This window comes from Saccostrea cucullata, unplaced genomic scaffold (assembly GCF_032062105.1).
Source record: "Saccostrea cucullata isolate Sc308-1 unplaced genomic scaffold, CSIRO_AGI_Scuc_v1 ctg1177, whole genome shotgun sequence".
Taxonomy (NCBI): Eukaryota; Metazoa; Mollusca; class Bivalvia; order Ostreida; family Ostreidae; genus Saccostrea; species Saccostrea cuccullata.
The window spans coordinates 15,965-35,863 of record NW_026924569.1 but is presented as its reverse complement, the minus strand read 5'-3'; the positions used below and the strand labels follow the sequence as shown (position 1 = coordinate 35,863).

At 34.4% G+C, this 19,899-nt stretch overlaps 2 protein-coding genes across 5 annotated transcripts in view; one reads left to right on the top strand and one right to left on the bottom strand.

Moving 5' to 3' along the window:
* The window catches only part of LOC134266730 (argininosuccinate synthase-like), a 22,776-nt gene extending 9,332 nt beyond the window's left edge, over window positions 1-13,444 (top strand). For all 4 annotated transcript variants that reach the window (XM_062748951.1, XM_062748952.1, XM_062748950.1 and 1 more), the window contains exons 13-16: window positions 10,415-10,571; window positions 10,795-10,860; window positions 11,056-11,264; window positions 12,581-13,444. In XM_062748951.1, the coding sequence (XP_062604935.1) occupies window positions 10,415-10,571; window positions 10,795-10,860; window positions 11,056-11,104 (272 nt within the window). In that variant the 3' untranslated portion in view covers window positions 11,105-11,264; window positions 12,581-13,444. The remainder of the gene's footprint in view (window positions 1-10,414; window positions 10,572-10,794; window positions 10,861-11,055; window positions 11,265-12,580) is intronic.
* LOC134266733 (WAS/WASL-interacting protein family member 1-like) lies at window positions 12,615-19,899 on the bottom strand. Its single transcript, XM_062748955.1, has 4 exons — window positions 19,628-19,899; window positions 16,461-16,905; window positions 14,069-14,158; window positions 12,615-13,053 (listed from the first exon to the last, which is right to left on the bottom strand). Exons 2-4 carry the CDS (start codon window positions 16,888-16,890, stop codon window positions 13,001-13,003), a joined length of 573 nt encoding a protein of 190 aa, XP_062604939.1. The 5' UTR covers window positions 16,891-16,905; window positions 19,628-19,899; the 3' UTR covers window positions 12,615-13,000.

Below are 19,899 nucleotides of genomic sequence, written 5' to 3'. Positions count from 1 at the left end.
AACGATCAAGTTGGCTACGGGGAACATCCTTTGGAGTACATAGACAATATCCAGTGACCATGGAAAAACGTCGACGGGAGCTCATACCAATCATGCGCCAACTACGTAGTGAGGGGGCGCATGTCAAACTTGTGCGCGATAAATTAATTGTGAACGGTCGGCAGTATGACCCGGACAATCATAGCTACATGTACGCAGAGGAAGAAGATTGGGACACGAACGATCCTATGGACTATGATATGAACGCAAATAATAACCGGAGCCACGCTCCATCGCAGAACACTGCAATGGGTTTCAGATAGGAGTGCGTGCATCCAAGCAGCGTGACGTTCTTCATCGTGAGTGCGGCCGCAACAATCATGTGACTGATCAACTTTGTAGAGGTAGAGAGGTCAGTGACTTCACTTCTAACCTTTCGTTCATAGTTTGGAATGTAAATAAGGGTATTAGACAAAAGCTGAAAGATAAGGAGTTTGTAAATATTGTAAATAAGTATGATATTATAGTTCTTTTAGAATGCTGGATCTGTGCAGGTGATGAATTAGGTATTTATTTAGATGAGTACAATTGTTACACTTTCCCTAGAAATTGTGGAAGAGGGGGAGGTATTGTCATTTTTTATAAAAACGTGCCCAGTATCAGTGTTAATATTATAGAATGTTTTTGCAATACTGTTATCTGGCTAGAAATTAGAAAAGAGTCAAATGTAAATGAAAAGCCTATTTATTTAGCTTCTTGCTACATACCACCTGAAAAAAGTACTTTTTATAAAAAAGAAGATGTAGATATTTTTCAGTATTTAGAGGAATCAATTTGCAGATTTGCTAGCAAGGGAAAGGTTTATTTAACAGGAGACTTAAATGCTAGATGTGGTAATTTAGATGATTTTATAAGGAACGATATGATAAATAAATCGGTAACAGATAATATGCAAGCTTTTACTGATTACGATTTAGATACAAACGAGTCTACAAGGAACAACAGTGATAGTTTTGTGAATAATTTTGGTAGAAAATTGATAGACTTGTGTAAAACCACTGGTATGCGAATTATCAATGGAAGACATAAAAATGATCAACATGGGGGTATAACTTTTTATGGTGCAAATGGTATGAGTACTATTGATTATCTAATAACAAAGAGTGAAAACGCTAGTAATATTGTAGATTTTACTTTAGGAGATTTTTCTGTTTTTTCAGACCACGCACCAATTATTTTTTCTATAGGTGGTGCATATAAAGAAAGTGAGGTTGTTTGTGGTCAAGAGCAATCAGGTAGAACGGTTTTTAAATCAGTAAAATGGGTCGAAGAAAATGTAACGCAGATAAATACTACTCTCAATAATAACTTTGACTTGCTTTCTGATTGTCTGATTCATTCGTTTGATAGCAGAGAAGTAGTAAATCAGTGTGTTAATAATTTTAGTAAAACATTAAGTGATTTAATTCTGCCATACTGTAAAATTACACAGAGTAATAGATCTATTAATATGAATAGAAATATTAATTCAAAACATACTGAAGATAAACCATGGTTTAATGAAGAGTGTAAGACAAAGTACATAGAATATGAGACAGCTCTAAACCATTTTAATAAGCAGAAATCTACTGACAATAGATTAATATTAGTTAATAAAAAAGCGGCTTACAAGAAAGTTATGAAAAAATGTAGACACAATTATGAGAGACATCAAGGTAATAAAATCGAGTATATTCGGAAGTATAACCCCAAAAAATTTTACAAATTGTTTGAACGTAAGAAAGGGCAAGTAAGTTCAGATTTATCGGCTAACGATTTCTTAGAACATTTCAAAACCTTGCTTGAATGTAATACAGAAAACAATTGGAATAATGAATTTAATTACGTAGAGACACAGTCATCAGTATACTGTGAATTAGATCAGGAAATTACGGTACAAGAAATTGAATATGCTATTTATAAATTAAATCATAATAAAAGTAATGCAGAAGATTGCATGATTAACGAATTCTTCATCCATTGTAAACAAATACTCATGCCTATTTTATGCATGTTGTTCAATAAAATCTTTACGTCAGGCCATTACCCAGAGAGTTGGGCTACTGGGTGTATAGTGCCAGTTTTTAAGAAAGGGGATAGTAATAATCCTAATAATTATAGGGGAATTACACTTGTTAGTTGCATGGCTAAATTATTTACAAGCATATTAAATAATAGACTGATGCATTGGGATAAAGAGTATAACATAACTACAGACGCGCAATTTGGATTCAAGTCAGGTGCAAGTACCATTGATGCAATATTTGTTCTACAGACATTAGTTAACAAATTCTTAAGGAACAAAAGAAAACTTTATTGTTGTTTTGTAGATTATCAAAAAGCCTTCGATTATATCAATAGAATTAACTTGTGGCTTAAAATTAGTACTCAAGGTATTCAAGGGAAATTATTTTGTATTATCAAATCTTTATATGATAATATTAAGGCATGTGTAAAATATAATGGTTTACTTACAGAGTATTTCAAAATTACGTCTGGTGTGTTACAAGGTGAAATTTTATCACCATTATTATTTTCTATGTATTTGAATGACTTTGAACGTCACTTTATTACAAATAATTGTCCATCAATCGAACTGCAGATGATAAATATATTTTTACTGATGTATGCAGATGATACTGTTTTGATATCTGACTCAGCTGAGGGTTTACAAAGTATGTTGGATGCATTATATACATACACAACGGAGTGGAATCTAACTGTTAATGTTGAAAAAACAAAAATATTAATTTTTCGCAATAGTCGTAAAATACTGGAAAATGAACGTTGGATATACAACGGTTGCAATGTTGAAGTTGTTAATCAGTTTAATTATCTAGGTATGTTATTTAATTATATTGGAAAATTTACTGAAACACAGAAACATTTTTCATGTCAAGGTAAAAAAGCTATGTATGGTGTAAATAGTAAAATCAGGGATTTGCATTTTAACGTAGAAACACAATTAGCTGTATTCGATACTTATGTTAACAGTGTTATGAGTTATGGAGCTGAAGTATGGGGATTTCACAAGGGTCAAGACATAGAAAATGTTCACTTGAATTATTGTAAACGAGTCTTAAAGGTCAGACAAAGCACTAGTAATGATGCGATTTACTGTGAATCAGGTAGATTTCCACTTATACTTGAAAGGAAAAAGAAAATTTTGAAATACTGGGTGAAATTAAAAAACAGTGAGAATTGTATATTACAAGCATGTTATCAAGATATGGTTGAAAATAATGATGAATGGATTGTAAACATTAAGAAGGAATTCCAAAGGCTTGGTTTAGCTGACATGTATAATAGTGATTGTATTAATAATAATACTCTGAACATTATATTTCAAAGAATGTATGACTGTTATAAACAAGAAATTATGGCAAGAATTTGTAATTCACCTAAATATTTTCTATTTCAACATTTAGTGGATAATGTTGCATTACAGACTTATTTAAGAAAACCATTGCATTCTAAGTATAGAATACCTATCAGTCGTTTAAGGCTATCAGCTCATGATTTAAGAATAGAAAGGGGAAGGTACAGTAATATAGAAAGAAAAGATAGAAAATGTGAAATATGTAGGTCAGGTGAGATAGAGGACGAATTTCATTTTGTATTAAAATGTCCTCGATATGAAGAACTTAGAATTACTAGTAAATATATTAAGTGTTATTATTTTAAAAAACCATCAGTATTTAAATTAGTACAGCTATTGAGTTCTACAAATACTAAAGAACTATGTAACCTGGGCAAATTTTTGTATTTTTCTCATCAAGTAAGAAATGATGTTCTAAATAATAATTAAATGATATTGTTATGCAATTATTACATGCATATTGTATAGCCTGTACAAATCTTATGTATGAATATTGTTTACCTATGAGATGTAATGTCTCCGGTTCAAATAAAATACTGAAAGTTTACCAACATATACTTGGCGAGTACCACGCCGAAAAATTAGTCACACTTTTTTTTAGGGCGTAAGAAGCAATTTCAGTTTGAGGGAAAGGAGAAGGGGTTTTCAGTTCGGGTACTATTGACTACGAAAAATTCCTTGACAAGCAAACAAAAAGGTTATCAAACATGTTTATTGAAGGGACACAGGCATAAAGTGGCTTAATGTCTATAGTATTCTATACATCGGGAAATTATGGGGGAGAGTACCGCCTCTCCCCCGGACCCAGTCCCCCTCCCGGTTCCTACGGCCATGTTTTTTCAAGGAATTTAGTCGAATTCCTTTTTTTAATGTATGTTTCTACTGCTATATTAAATGATTTGTATTTTCCCAGAGGCATACATGACCAGGATCCGTAATTATAGGTGAGAATTCACTCATACGCTGAAGGCCTATCGGTTAACTTACCAAAAACTGTAAAGTTAAAACCTATGGTTAGAAGAGTATAACCATGTAACAAATAAAGATTCTTTGAAGTTTTAGAAACAGTACATATTTGAATAAAATACCAAACGAACAATTCAATTTAAAGCAAAAATATATAATAGAACAACGAGGGAGTCAAGATGCAAATGCATTTTGGCTAGTGTCAACGCAACCTCACAATGTCTGCATGAGCAGTAAAAAATATGTAAAATATAGAATTCAAATAAACTGATTGCAAACAAGGGATAAAGATAGTGAATATCAATCCCGAAATATACATGTATATTAAGTGAAATGAAAAATATTTTGGTAGGCCGTCTCTATAATTTTCTGTCTTAAGTTATCGCCCTTGTAAAATTAAATGGCATAATTTTTTGGCACAAATTGTCAATTCTGATAAATGTACTTAAGATAAAAGGATCAAGAATAGACATTTTATAATTTATTTTACAACAACAAAAGAATGTTTTCATTATTATGGAAATAGAATTATTTCCATTATTTTTAATTGTAAACAATTACGAAAAATCGATGTATAATGCATATAAATAGTTTATTTCACACAAGGTATAAAAAACGGAGTCTGAAAGACAAAATAAAAAAAAAAGAAAGAGAGAGTAAGAATGTGGGGAGAAAGAGAGAAAGACACAACGGGAGGGGAGGAGGAGTGAGACGGAGAGACTTAGTGAGGGAGAGAAAAGAGGGTGAGAGTGGGCGGTGACTACCTCCCATTCTACCTAAACACCTTCTGTCTACTCTCCTTTCTCTCTCCTAATCACAATTATCTTCCTACTATCTCTCTCGCTGTCGTTAGAGATAGAGGGCGAGATTAGAGAGAGAGTGGGGTGAGATTAGACCCTCTTTCTCCCCCACTCTTATTCTATCCTTTCCCGCTCTATCAGATGGAGTAAGAGTGAGGAAAGAGAGAGGGGGGTGACAGTTAGGAGAGAGCGGAGTGAGAGAGATTGAGAGTGGGCAGATGGAGAGTGAGAGTGGGCAGAGAGGAGTGAGAGTGGGGAGAGAAAGAGGAGTGATAGTAAAAGTGGGGACTGAGGGAGTGAGAGTGGGGTGAGAGAGGGAGCGAGAGTGGGGTGAGAGAGGAAAGGAGAGAAAGAGATGAGTGGGGAAAGGGGAAGCATAAGAGTGGGGGGAGAGGGTAGGGAGAGAGGCCAGAGAGTGTGGAGATTAAGAGTTGAGAGAGTAAGAGTGCGGAGAGTGAGATTGTGTTATACTGCATATAATGTTTGAACTACAGCGTATGATGTTAAAAGCATTTCATATAATGATAAAAACACCTCATATAATGACAGATGAACATAATATAATTACATCATATAATGAAAGAAGGACTGCATATAATGTAAGTTGTGCACAATATAATGTAAAACCTACTTCATATAATTAAAATAGTACCGCATAAAATGAAGGAAACACTGCAAATAATGTTTAATCTTCATATAAGACAGTCCCGGCGTTCCATACGGGGCCCTTGGCATTATGAGGATGTCATAATTGTAACGCAAACATTTTGTTTGTGTTGTCAAGTACTGGTAGTATATATCGGTACACATATCTTAATGTTAAGCTAACTCCCCAAACACCAGTTTATGAAATATCCATTCTTTTTGGAGAAGAATGCACAGTTAAAACAAAGAGAATATGAACATTTGGCATGTGCTCAACAGGGAAACAAAAACATAAACATTAATTGCGATTTAAAATTTAGTATGCGCAAATAACAACAAAAAAAACAACAACACATAAATCTAAGTTAATTCAGAACGCAATGTCTGCACAGTATCTGCTGTCCATGAATCCAAGACAAATGCACATTATTTCACTGTTGTAAACTTAATTTTCACAAAACTTGAATTTAAATTACACAATTTCCCAATTGCTTTAAATTCCTTTCGGCAACCCCATTTTGTCGAGAAAACCCACTTTAAAATCGACCTACGGATAATATTCCATATAGAAAACAGTTAAAACCGTCAAATCTACACTGACTTTTGCAGTTAAAATTTCCCTAGAAAATAATTAAACTGTAACATTTCCATATTTCATTTGAAATACATTTTCAGGTCGAAGTTTGGCTCATAGCAATTCCAACACGCAGACCACATTTGCTTCTCACCAACAATGTTTCGATTAATATACTAGTAACCCATATTGTCATTTCTAATATTTTTCTCTGTAATAACTCTTTGAAAATTATCGGAGTTTATTTCTTGATAATTGTACCGGAATGTAAATTTAGGCAGGTCGATAGGTCAGGAGCTGAGGAGACCTAATATGTATGCAAATCTCATGCGAATTTTTCTCTGTGTCTGACGCTAAGGAGTCCAAATATGCATGTAAATCTCATGCGACTGCATTTGTGTTTGACGTCAGTGGGCGAAGACTATTGAAATTGGCACGGGAGTCCTCGTGTAATTTAAATCTATGTCTATATTTTTAAAGTCTTTAATCTAATTTCACAATGAAATGGAAATATAAGGAATCTTTTTCTAGTTAGTATAATATGCCAGTAACATCAACGATAGTGGGAAACATGGAATAATTTATGCAAATAATTTATTCAAATTATCCCATGTTTCCCACTATCGTTGATGCCCTGGCATACTATACTAACTAGACAGTGTTCCTTAAGAATCCTCAACAACTGAATTCAAATTAAACATTTCTAGATTTCATTCGATTTTTTCATCTGTATTTTGTCGATCGTTTGTCGTCGTCGAAGTTTAGTTTGGCTAAAAAGACATAGCGTATTTGATAGTCACTTACGTCTACTCTAGTAGTGATTTTTTAAATACTCTGTTTAACCAAAATTTCTCATACAATGTTAGTTTATACATGCCTTAAAGCAAATCACACAAAAATAATATTTAAATATCAATAGTTCCCTTATATGATAAATATAAAAATCGTTCAGTTTTTATGGAGAATAAAGTAAATACTGAAGTATCTCCCTAAACAATGACAAACTGTAGCAAAAGATGACCCTTAACCAGAAAAACAATTTTTGAATAATTTTATTTAGGTGACTGCACTTCATTACATTTAGATAATTTTGGTTAAAGGTGGTCTTCATATTGAAAATGTTGAAAATATGTATTTAATTTTTCATCTCAAAATTATTTTAAGATTCAACAATCTGTCTTAAATTTATTCATCTGATCACAATGACTTCGTGGCGTAGTGGTAGGATTGCAGACATATTTGCTCGTGAGTTCAAGTCTCACAGTGCGTGTTTTTATCCACGCTTCTATTTTTTAGCTCACCTGAGCCGAAGGCTCAAGTGAGCTTTTCTGATCACATTTTGTCCGTCGTCCGTCCGTCCGTCTGTCCGTCTGTAAACTTTTCACATTTTCGACTTCTTCTCAAGAACCACTGGGCCAATTTTGACCAAACTTGGTACAAATCATTCTTGGGTAAAGGGGAATTTAAATTGTTAAAATAAAGGGCCAAGTCCCCTCACAAGGGGAGATAATCAAGAAAAGATAAAAATAGGGTGGGGTCATTAAAAAATCTTCTTCTCAAGAACCACTAGGCCAGAAAAGCTGAAACTTATATGAAAGCATCCTGGTATAGTGTAGATTCTAAATTGTTCAAATCATGACCCCCGGGGGAAGGGCGGGGCCACAGTGGGGAATCAAAGTTTTACATAGAAATATATAGGAAAAATCTTTGAAAATCTTCTTCTCAAGAACCACTGGGCCAGAAAAGCTGAAACTTATGTGGAAGCATCCTGGGGTAGTGTAGATTCTAAATTGTTCAAATCATGACCCCGGGGGGTTGGGCGGGGCCACAATGGGGAATCAAAGTTTTACATAGAAATATATAGGAAAAATCTTTGAAAACCTTCTTCTCAAGAACCACTGGGCCAAAAAAGCTGAAACTTATGTGGAAGCATCCTGGGGTAGTGTAGATTCTAAATTGTTCAAATCATGACCCCCGGGGGTTGGGCGGGGCCACAATGGGGATCCAAAGTTTTACATAGAAATATATAGGAAAAATCTTTGAAAATCTTCTTCTCAAGAACCACTGGGCCAGAAAAGCTGAAACTTATGTGGAAGCATCCTGGGGTAGTGTAGATTCTAAATTGTTCAAATCATGACCCCCGGGGGAAGGGTGGGGCCACAATGGGGAATCAAAGTTTTACATAGAAATATATAGGAAAAATCTTTGAAAATCTTCTTCTCAAGAACCACTGGGCCAGAAAAGCTGAAACTTATGTGGAAGCATCCTGGGGTAGTGTAGATTCTAAATTGTTCAAATCATGACCCCCGGGGGAAGGGTGGGGCCACAATGGGGAATCAAAGTTTTACATAGAAATATATAGGAAAAATCTTTGAAAATCTTCTCAAGAACCACTGGGCCAGAAAAGCTGAAACTTATGTGGAAGCATCCTGGGGTAGTGTAGATTCTAAATTGTTCAAATCATGACCCCCAGGGGAAGGGTGGGCCACAATGGGGAATCAAAGTTTTACATAGAAATATATAGGAAAAATCTTTGAAAATCTTCTTCTCAAGAACCACTGGGCCAGAAAAGCTGAAACTTTTGTACATCGAAGGATCCAGGGGTAGTGTAGATTTCAAAATTTCTAAATTATGATCAGTGGGGTAGGGTGGGGATGTATTATGTATTACAAGGAGGATATCTGGTAAAGGACAGAATGGTCAAAGCTTCTCAGGTGAGCGATGTGGCCCATGGGCCTCTACTCTTTCTGTGCATTTTTCCTATGTTTTCTTTTATTATTTTATAATACATGTATAAATAATGTAAGAGATATATAATACAACATTACACCTTGAAAGTGCCTCTGAAAAAACAGCCCTAAACTATTTTTATGACCCAAAGTCAAAGCTGCTAGTTTGTTTCTAAAAATCTTGTTTAGAATAAGAGTATTGAACAAGTGAAATGATTGTCATATAACAGACTTGCAACAATGAAAATATAGCACTGGTCCACAAATGATTACATACATGTAGTTTGATCTTGAATTGAAAAGGTACATGTATGTATAAATAGAAACAGGTGATTTCCACTGTATACAAAGTGCTAATCGAAAATCTACTTGATTTGGATCACTTGCTATATTGCTTTGGGTACTGTGATGCATTGTGGGTAAAAAGGAAAATTTTACAGCAAAATATGGGTATAAGTAATTTTAAGAAGTTAGGAAACCCTTAAAACCTTTATAAAATCAATGTAAATTTTTTTGAGAAAAATTATAAGTGGAAACATGTTAGAAATCCAATACCGTTCTCATTTACTAAGTTAACATAGGATTTTCGCTCATTTTGAATTATTTCAATTGTTCTTAATTTTTTCAAACTATATTCTGTTGTAAAAGTTACTGTATCTAAGTTTTCACCTCAATTCACCCACAAAACATCATCTGATGCCTACAATGTAAGACAATCTTTCGACTAAATTTCGACTGAATTTGAATCTGCCCTAAAAACAAAAACAAGTAAAAAACAAACGGACAGTAGTGAATTTAAATATGTCCCTTAATCAAGAGTCGTCTATCACTTAAAAAATTATTGAATATTAATATCAAGTGAATATCAATATCAAGTGAAGCAAACAGAGACCATGACGTTATAAGAGACGTAATTTATGCTTTCTTTCGTGCGTCGGTGAACACTTATATCCTTTCTTTATTTCTTCATAATTTTCTTATAAGATGCGATATCAACATGAAACTTGAAATGCATGATCATAAAATGTTACTTTTTGCTATGACAAGGAAAGAAACTTAATAAAGCAAAGAGAAACAAAACTGTTTTCCCTGTCTACGACTTTTTGGAACAACCCTCGTAGTTGAGTGTAACATTGAAAATTTTCACCCCTCGAAAACCATTGTCAGCCTCGGTTGACAGTGGTTTTTTTGGGGTGAAAATTTTCAATGTTACACTCAACTACATGCAATATTTATATAATGACACATGTAAAGAGGCATGTAACAAGTTGTACAAGTCTTTTACACAAGGACTGATTTGTAGGGTTTTGGTTTAGTCCAGAGTGTGAGTACACGCGCGCCTGTATTCAGGGGAGCCAAAATCACGTGACCGGTAACGTCACTGTCAAACTGTACAAAGGAGGGGTGTACATTCTAGGCCGGGAGTCACCATTATCTCTTTACAATGCAGAACTCGTAAGGTCAGGCAACTTACTTTTTTGTTGTTTTTCCCAAAATTTAACTTATAAATTAAATAGTAAAGGGAATGGAAAGAAACATTTTTTTAAAAAAATTGTAACAAATAAAACTTTAAGAAAAAAAAATAAGAAACGGAGTGAGAGGAATTATCATTAGAACACGTATCGTTATTAGGCGGTCGTTTTATTTTATACTCTTTATTCTAAACCTTGTTTTGTTTGGCAGTATGGATGTGCAAGGTGACTACGAACCAACAGATGCAGGTGGTTTCATCAAAATCAATGCATTAAGGTAAAAAATATATCAGTAACATGCTTCATTTCTTAATTGTGGAAAACTTTAGAGAAAGGGGTATTTCTGCTAATTTGTTAGCTTGGGAGAAAATTAAGAGATTAATCAGATTATGTGGTTTCACATTATCATGTTACAATGAAATGTAAAAGAAATTTTGGGTACATTTATGACAAGATCGAGGTTTCGTTTCAGATTGCAGGAGTATTGTCGTCTGCGGCAGAATCAAACAACAGGGAAATGAAAGTCATCCTCTCATACACGCAATGATGTCGATAACTCTGTAAAGCATCACTGCTGAAGATTTAATAGTGTTAGATTTCTTTACATCAATGATGTTCATTTACTTTAGTGCGTTTCTTCCTCTGATTGCTGTATATATTCATAATTGGGGTACCTGTAAAGTGCGAAACGAAATAGAAACGAAACGAAACGAAACGAACTGAAACGAAACGAAACGAAATCTGTCGAAACGAAACGAAATCTACCGAAACGAAACGAAACCTACCGAAACAAAACGAAATCAAAACGAAACGAAACGAAATAAAAACGAAACCTGCCGAAACGAAACGAAACAAAACTATCAAAATGTTGGGTTTTTTTTTTTGTAAATCAAGGTACATGTATATAATTATAAATGTGTAACTACATGTGGATTTTTTTTACTTCAAATAAAATTCATATACTTCAAGCACTTGTTAATATAAAATTTAATTACCGATAAATTATGCTCCCTTCTCAGTCTAATGATGCATTTACATGTTTGCAAGCTGCAAATATACACGAGCGTACTATGCATGTATAGTTTCAATATGTGCATTATTTTCTAATTTTTATATCTTACTCTTATTTTCAGTCCTTATTTATCCAGATTCAACATATCTATCAACATTGATGTGTTATACATGTAAAGGCTCGTTTATGTACGGGTCGAAATAAAGTCACTGTACTGTTGTATTGCGAATGTCTTAAAACATAGGATAAACCAGAGACTTAGAGTATTTATTATTCCATTCCAAGGTGTCTGGTTTTTTGTTCAATCAGATTATACATGTAACTCCAACCGAAATCTTGTGTATCCTTTCTACACGTACATACGGTCCTATTTTTATCGAGGTAATTTTGGAGGAGGAAAGGAGTGGTTTGCAATAAAGAGGCTCGACCATAGACGTCTTAAACGATTTAACTGACAAGTAAAAAGTCTCTCTAAGCGAACGATATCACTTTTAAGTAGGTAAATTATTCAGTAAGATATTAACAAAATATAACATAGGTGTCGGAAGCGGCGGGGAGGGGGGGGGGGTTTAGCCTCAATCCTTACTATCTTGAAAATATATAATATTACATAGGCATTGAAAACTGGGTTTACCTTTTTTGTTGGTTAAGCCCCCCCCCCCCCACAACTTTCAATTTCCTTCCGACGCCTATGTAGGAACTTGAAGCGAAACAATTGCCTGTGGTGCTTGAACTATATAAATTTCATATGAAGTAAAAATAGACCATATAAACATTCTGAAAGGTTTGTTTCGTTTCGTTTCGGCAGGTTTCGTTTTGATTTCGTTTCGTTTCGTCTTGATTTCGTTTCGTTTCGGTAGGTTTCGTTTCGTTTCGGTAGATTTCGTTTCGTTTCGGCAGATTTCGTTTCGTTTCAGTTCGTTTCGTTTCGTTTCGTTTCTATTTCGTTTCGCACTTTACAGGTACCCTCATAATTGTCACTTAGTAGAATATCTACTTCAAAAATGATGAACTATTACTGTGATCTGTCAACATTTGTTTTTATTGCTTGATTTTCGTATAAATATATAAAATTTTATAAATATGTATAAAAACATACATCACATGTTATTCACTTGCACATTCGTACTTTTCAATCAAGCACGTGTCGGGCAACTAAAATGATATTCTAGCAATAAAAAGCATCTTTACAGCGTTAAAATTAAATAAATTATTTCACCACCATAACAGTGTCGAGCAGTTATTCAAAATAACTATAATGCTACATCTGAAAGTGATGGTCCCGTTTATTACAATAAATTCCACTCATCCAATGTAGTCATAGAAATATTGTATCTGCATACAAGTATTTTCTGTACGTTTTATAGAGGTTGCTTTCATGCTTCACTAAGGCGCGGATCCAATGTCAGTCATACCTGGGTTCCGGTGTTCTTTTCTGTCGCTTATGCCTCTCATATTCTAGAAAATATATTGAGGAAAAATTATGCATATTCATTAAATCATTAGTTTTTATCTATGTTTTTCCTTGTTAATTTAAAATCAAGTACTTACCACCTAATTAGATATTTGGAAAAACATATCAACTTGATAGTTCATTATATTGAAGAGATATTGAAAGCAAACATATTAGTGAGACATTTTGGTGTTGTAAAAGGAAGTTCGTAATATAATATTGTCTAATCATCAGAAGGTATGTGATCTAGACCAAAGGACCTATAATTATTTCGAATGTTTTATGAAATAAAGCTTGATATCTTCCTTTTGGCCTTAGAATCCTAAGGACGTGAATGTTCTGCATATTATTGATAAGAATTATTCTCGTTTGTTACACATAACTCTGCAAAAGAAATTGTTCCTGCCACTCTTATTGATAAAAGCTCGTTTTCCTAACAGGGTAAAAACCAGATATTTTTCATATCCACGCCATAATAGTGATCCTAAACTTAGAGTTTGCTATCTTTCTTTAATCTTGTGTATACATGTACATGTAGAAGTTTCAGCTCATAGGCGTCGGGGGGGGGGGGGGGGGGGGGGGTGAGCACCCTCCCCCCCCCCACTTTTTTGCAAAGATATACATAATATATGTAATGAAAATTGGGGTTTATCTTTTTTTCTAAGTTTAGTCCCCCTTTTCATTTACCTTTTCTAGGTTTTGTCCCCCCTTTCATTTACCCCGCGCCCCCCCCCCCCCCCCCCCCCCACTTTCAAATTGCTTCCGATGCCTATGCACATGCAAGAGGTAACGAAACATCGATATGATCGATGTGAAAAAAAAAACAACTACAATGTTAATCTGTGCACCCCCAAATTTTACAGATTGTTCATTTCCTGGTAACTTTTGTCATACATGTACTATTTTAAAGTATCTCTGTGCTTTTTTCACAGATGAAAGAAGTGGATCTTCTTGTTTAGCAAAATTTTCATTTTGTGACGTAAAATATGTTTCCTTCAAAATAGGTGTTCAAGTTTTTACCTTGACTTGAATACTTTTTCTTCACAGCCTTAAATTCTGGAGGGGCTGGTAATTCGTTGACATCATGGAACATAAAGCGAGACTCGAGATCTAAAATATAACAAGGATTCAATGATTTCACTTTTAGGAAAGATAATACAAACAAAAAAAATGGATGCCTGGATTGGTATCTATTTTTTTGACCTAATGTCATTGCAAATAATGGAAAAAAATAACTTTCTGGAATGTAAAGAAATTGTAAACATTTTGTGATATTCAAAATTTTACCCTTTTGAAACCATCCTTATTTTTCTATGCAAATATTTTTCACTTCAAATTCCATTTTTGTTCAACTTTGAATAAAAAATTAGAGACTACGCGGTGAAACTCATTCAATTTAAACATTTTTGACAAAAGTTTGTTTGCATCATCTGTCCTTAATATTTACATAATACTTTAGTGTGTATTACTAATCTACTTGGAGCGGAAACTCAAGAAAAAGGGAAAGATAGACATTAGACAAGATAAAATGTATAGCTCTTTTGATGTTGAATGCTGTATCATATACTCAGTACATGTATGTTCATTTATGATTACCATACATCTATTTTTAAGGGGATTTTTTTGTCATCAACGTGCATGTATTTTTTTCTTTTTGAAAATGTTCAATCACAGGGGCATCTTATCCACTCTGTCCTCTACTCCACATAAGTGGAGTAGAGAACAGAGTGGATATGATGCCCCTGCGGTTCAATTGTTTACAAGACCAGACTATGGTTAGCTGTCATACAGAGTGTTATAGTCCAAATAACGAATCCCCCTACTCCTCTCCCCCAAAAATCTTTTAAAAACATTTCTTTTGATTTGCAACAGTTAATTGTTTATGTTTAAAAATACATATTCCTTGCAGGTATAAGTTTTCGGTTCATGTATAAGTATCCATGCAAATGCAGATGTGACAAAGAAAATGCAAGAAAACGTCAACAAATCTCAACTCTTGGTGTGCACAATAATTCATTTTATTAATGAGACAAATCACGTATAGATGCATGTAAAAGCTGGAGGCGATCATGGTACATTTATTTTATAACAATTAATCGTCATGTATATTTTTATGAAGCCACTTGCAGTACAAAAAAAAAAAAACCAAAAAAAGTTAAACCCGAATCGTCCTTTTTCTATTTATATGATTAAGTTGCTTTCATGAGTCTCGGAAAATGCGAAAACTTAATGAAACATTTTATGAGTTAGCTATATTTTTAACTATATAGCGATTTTAAGTATAGACAGCAGTTATTCAACTTCCTTGTTTCATTAATAATAAACTGAACTAAACGTGAATCAAATACAGGATTACTCAATTATTAAGCAACATACTTGTACTGTTTATCATAAAATGTAGAAAATTTCAGAGTAGAAAAGTTCCAGTCAGATGTATTAAGAAATTTAAAACTAACAAAAAGAGTTGCATTGATTGATTAAAATCTACAGGGATACCAAAAATACAAAGTGAGATGTGAGCAACATTATATCTGAAAATTTATGTCAGATTTACATTGATAAACACTTAACATTTCATCATCATTCATCATCACAACAGAATATTTAGAGTTCACATACAAAAGGAAATAAAACTAAAAATATTCCTATCAGATGAGTGTCTTATTTCCCTACTGAAGAGAAAAATCGTCAAATATAACATATAAAATATCGAAGTATTGATACAACATAGAAGGAATTCGTGTATATTTTTAAGTTATCGTATCTATTTAAAAAAATTGAAAAAAAGGAGGAGGGTTTACATCAGGTGCCATTACTTATTGAACGTCTCTCGTTGAATGCATGTTTGATTCTATATCTTTGTCAATAATTTGATTGCAGGTCTTAAAATAAAAGGAATTTCAAGTTTTTTTTCAATTGGTTGAATAAAAAAAAAAAATAAGAAATACAAATTTAATATGAGCTTTAAATGAAATCTTTAATTAATCTCTGATTGATTTATGCTGCAATAAATATTTAATGTCAACAGGTTTTATCCGCTCCTCACAGCAATACAGTACCAAATTTAAAAAAAAAAACTGTGGTTATTATCACAAGCGGGAAAAATGACATTTCAACAGGGTTAACAAGAATTTCAGATAAATCATTTCTCGTTTTCTTATGTGTATTACAATCATAAATAAAATACCCCACTTGTGATTATTTTAAAGTTGATGGACACCTTTTGTCCTACTCATAGTTTCAAATGAGCAAATCTTCTATTTGAACATTCAGGAGGTATATGTAAATGAACGTTTCTGTACAAACCTGAATATTTCCCAAGTGGCAGGCCGACATGTAGCATCGTACAGTTCAAGACTTCGTGAATTTTCAAAAATAAATTCATTTCTAAAATATATTCTAACGTACGTACCTTGACTCTCTTGGATGGGAGCTGGAATGGCGCCATTGGTTAGGTTGTGCCTTACACTGGGGGAATGTGAGCCGTGGAAGGAAGTACCCCTTCGAGGGGGGAGTCTGGGAGGGGCATCCTGACTCTGAAGGTTTGATTCACTTCGTGAATTTCTCGGTAAAGTACTTGAACTAGGTCTTTGGTTAACTTGGGGGATGGGTATATTTGCAATGGAGGGAGGAACAGGTGGGAGGGGGTCATGTCTATTTCTTGGCGGGGGTGGGGGTAAGTCATCGGATGACCCTCGTCGGCTCCTGGGCGACTGAGCGGACTGTGGTCGGGATGCGCTGGTGGGACCCCTACGAGGGAGGGTGCTAACTGATGGTGGGTCTGGTCGCCCTGCCCTGCTAGGTAACGGTGGAGGCGCTCCACTCATAGCGAGGGCTGCCATTTTTTATATCATGATCTGGAAAGAAAAAAGAATTTCAAACTAAACAGTATACATGTATTTTGTGACTCTTCATTAGGGATAATAGATATATGGTGTTGTTTTGTTTTGTTTTTCAGAGAAATGAATATATTTGTTCGGACTATGGCCTCTTTCTATTTGACTTCTCCCTGTGGTGCTAGCAGAGTGAGAGATTTTCCATGATTGTTAATCTGGTTGACCACTGACATGCTCATGTATACCGAAATATACTGTCAAAGATTTCTTTTCTCTATATTTAATTAATTTCGTAGTTAGATTTAATTAAGGCTCAGAAACATGTGCCGGTTTTTTTGTAAATCAGTATAATAAATATGGATTAATTTACTGGTACTGTATACGTTTATTATTATCATCAAGCCATAACTAGAACCAACCAAAAGGTATGGGATTAAGGTTTAAGTTTTTGTACCTGTTCATAACTTTTGAAACATCATTACTAGGGCTTTCATATTTCACAGTTGTATTCTTTGTGACAAGACTTTTTTTTTGGGGGGGGGGGGATACCAATAATTTTGACTTGCATTTGAGAAACTTCAAACCTTGCTCTAAGCTGCCATACGGAGGCATCATTGTTTCACAAATACATCTCATTCATTTGTAAATTACTTTTTACCAAACCTAGTTTTACAGTCTTTTGCAAAGTTTTACCGTTTAACTTAGCCATAATTTTTTATTTATATTGATTTTGATAGGCCTTTAACTTTGACCTTAGATTTTGATCCACATTTTTTGAAAACTTTAACCTTGGTCATTACTTTTAAAAACTTGGTGCAAGTGATTCATATTTCCAATGTTTATTCCATAGGACAATACATGTACCTTTCCTTGAGTACCGATCTTTTTAGCTACTAGCATTTTTTCTTCTCTTGACCTTGACCTCGGAGTTGGCATGTGAACAAATTTTAACTTTCACCATCACATGAGCTGTCATACGGGGGCATCGGTGTTTCAAAAAAAAATAATAAGTTAAAAGAGATGGTTTTAATTAAGTTTATATGCTTGTGGTCGACTCGGTCTCTTCATTTTTATCTTTCTGACATAGGATAATTACGACTGCTACATCGTCATTCTCAGATTCTGTACAAGAGTATTTCTCACTGGTGCTTCACCTCGACTCGAACGGGGCGCCATATTGGACAAGAGATACTAATTTTCTACTCTGACCTCCTTTTTAACAAATTTATATTTTAATATGGCCATTTACAGCCTGAATCTACTTGACATTTTAGAATATTTTCCTGTATTTTGTTATATAACACGTATAGCTCATTGTGATTCCGTTATGTCCGCATTCAGGGACGTTCAGATTTGATTTCAACTTAATTGTCAGAGGGAAGAGAAGATCCTTCTTAATTCTGTAAGGAAACACTTTGATTTGAGTAACCTATCATGTTACAAAAAAGGGGGATACTAGTACATGTGCACTGCATGTGTTGTGGATGTTACGAAGGACAGGAGTTGTAATGGAAAATCGTACAATACATCTGCAAACCTCAGGGACGTAGCAACAGGGGGCCTGCCCCCCCCCCCACTTTTTTCCCAAACCTTACTTATACTAGAGGAAATGTTAATTAAAAGTCTGGTTGCCCCCCCCCCCCCCCACTATTAGTTATGCACGGAAAATATAGTCTAGGAATTGGTACTGACAGTAGTTGACATTTTCCTGATTTTGAAAAAGTTAGCCTCTACACCCCCCCCCCTTTCCCCCACGAAATAGGATTTTCGAATTTGAGTAACTTCCCCCCCCCCCCTGTTTTGTTTTGTTTTTTTTTTTTGCTTGTCAACTTTTTCAGGTAAGTAACAAAAAATTTTCTCTGACCGTCCCCCCCCCCCTCACTTTCAAAAACGATGCTACGTGCCTGAACCTAATTAATAATAAAGTGACTTTGAAGTTACTTTAATAAGAACCTGAATGGACCATCCCTTGAAGGCCAGGAGGCATTGGATCGTCGGAAATACTCGATCCTAATAACGCCGGTAACATCGGAAACACAAGGACGTCACGTACAATGGGCAGACTTTGAGTGACAATAATTTCCGTTTGATTATGATTTTTTTTTAATACTTGATGCCTTAAATGATGATGTTAAATCAAATAGTACCTCACGTATTTTCGGTAAATTAGTATGAAATTCCTTCATGCTAATTTATGTTTCTATGTTCACTGTTATTATAAAAACTTCTGCATGTTGTCCTGCCGAATCCAAATCGTGTAAAATAAAAAAAAATACCATTGGATAAATACTAGTACAGTGTATTTTTCACATTTCTACCATATATCATTACGCTTTTTTAAAAAAAAAAAATTAATTTTACAAATTGTCAAATGAATCAAGTATAAAAATATTCAAAGTCTACAGGCATGTATAAGATAAGACACATATAATACTGAATGCTGTCAACACGCTGTTTCATAACGGATTTACATTGTAAGTAGGTCACATGTATATATATCTTAAACAGATATGCACATTGCGTATATCAAAGAGACATCAATAGCACAGAATAGGAAAGTGGTTAAAACTTGAAAAACTGTATACACTGTTTAAAATAAACATTTTCTAAACATGTCTTGGTTATTCAGAGATTTTTGCGACCTGTGAGATGGACATAAGTTATCCGAGAGACATAAACACAGTGACCAGAGACGGTATGAGAGGTACCATCCCCCTCTCCCTCCCCCAGATATTTCACTTACCTCAGTAGAGACCAATTGTCCAGCTTCTGATATTATTTCCAGATGGGACAGGAAAAATTACAGACCTCTGTTGACTTTTATATTATGTCCGAAATTCTAACGAAGTACATTTCAACTGACAAAGATAGACCAGGAAGAAAATTTAACCTAAACACAATCCGGGGCCACACGACAGGGAAACCCGATATGTGATTTAAACAGACGATAGGTGTAAGGAATTTAAAAGACATCAAACTCGACGCTCCTCTGTTATTTTGTGGACTTTCACTACC